The 1,345-nt window shown below is 35.9% G+C and overlaps 1 protein-coding gene across 1 annotated transcript in view; it reads right to left on the reverse strand.

Moving 5' to 3' along the window:
• Positions 1-919, reverse strand: part of LOC106792102 (uncharacterized protein YBL113C-like) — a 5,190-nt gene extending 4,271 nt beyond the window's left edge. The window contains exon 1 of the mRNA XM_014758252.1: positions 805-919. Coding sequence (XP_014613738.1) covers positions 805-919 — 115 coding nt within the window. The remainder of the gene's footprint in view (positions 1-804) is intronic.
• Between the last annotated feature and the right edge of the window lie 426 nt (positions 920-1,345).

The raw sequence follows: 1,345 nt of genomic DNA on the forward strand, positions 1-1,345 counted from the left end.
TCTAGGTACTAGGTTCTAGATTTTACTGTTAACTTCTTGCTTCTTTAGCAAGGTGCAAAGTAGTTATAGTATGTGCTATAAGCTATGGCCAGTTGCTGTGTTCACTGCTAGGTTCTAGATTATACAGCTAAGTTTATAGTGTTACTGCTTTAAGCTTATTGCTTTTGCTTTTTGATTGCTAGATACTAGGTGTTACTGCTAGTGGCTACATGCTACTGCAAGTTTATACTATTTTGTTCTAAGTCCTACTGCAAGGTTCTACTGCTATATTCTAGATTAAAAATGCTAGGTGTTACTGCTACAGCTATTTGATAGGAGCTACTGCTACGTTTTTGCTATTGGTTTTAATGCATGTTTTAATGTGCCACTATTAGGTACAAAAAGTTTCTAAAATATGCTAGCTCCTTTTAAATGTGCATTGTGATACAGCTATCTGCCAAATAGTATTGCAATCTGCAAGATACTACTGCTTTGTTGTAGATGCTACTTCTAGGTACTATCTACACCAGATTTATGCTTGGTGCTATTGCTTAATGCGAGGTTTATCTGCTTGGTGCTTGTTTCATCTGTCAGCTTCTGCTATAATCTTTATGCTACTTCTAGGTTCATAGAGTTATTGCTAGGTGCTATGTGCTATGTGCTACGTGTTATGTGTTTTTGCTAGCTACCAGGTATTACTGCTAAAATAGCAAGGCTTACCTGCTACGTACTAGGTATTATGGCAAGGTGCTACTGCAAGGTGCTACTTATAGATAGAAGGTTTTAGGTACTACTGCAATGGGCTTAGTACAACCACTAGGTTACCAGTGCTACTGCTTAGTACAAGATTTAACTGAAAGATTCCTGCTGCTACAGTTAGGAGCAAGATTCCACTGAAATGATTTCTGTGTTTTGGCAAAGTGCTACTGCTATGTAGCATATTTTATACCTACATGATACAAGTTCTTCTGGGAAATGCAAGGTGCTACTGCTAGATTGTAGGTGCTACGTGCTATGTGCTACTGTTAGATGCAAGTTTCTAGGTGCTAGGTTCCAGATGCTACTGGTATATGTTAGCTGCTCTAGCAAGGTGCAAAGCAGTATTACTATGTACTTTGAGCTATTGCTAGTTACTAATAATTATTATTATGTATGATATGTATGTAACGTTTATATCTATCTATCAGGTTGGATAGTATGGAAATAACTCGAATAACGTGTTGCTCTGTAAAACAAAGATTTATATTTTTAACTAAAACTACTAWTTACAATTATTAACAATTAAATTATACCTGTAAAACAAAGAAACGACCATTTAAGACGGTTACTTCTAATGCTCTTTCGAAGTCACTTATATTATTATATT

This window comes from Polistes canadensis, unplaced genomic scaffold, assembly GCF_001313835.1.
Source record: "Polistes canadensis isolate GaletaPanama2010 unplaced genomic scaffold, ASM131383v1 scaffold_378, whole genome shotgun sequence".
Classification (NCBI taxonomy): domain Eukaryota; kingdom Metazoa; phylum Arthropoda; class Insecta; order Hymenoptera; family Vespidae; genus Polistes; species Polistes canadensis.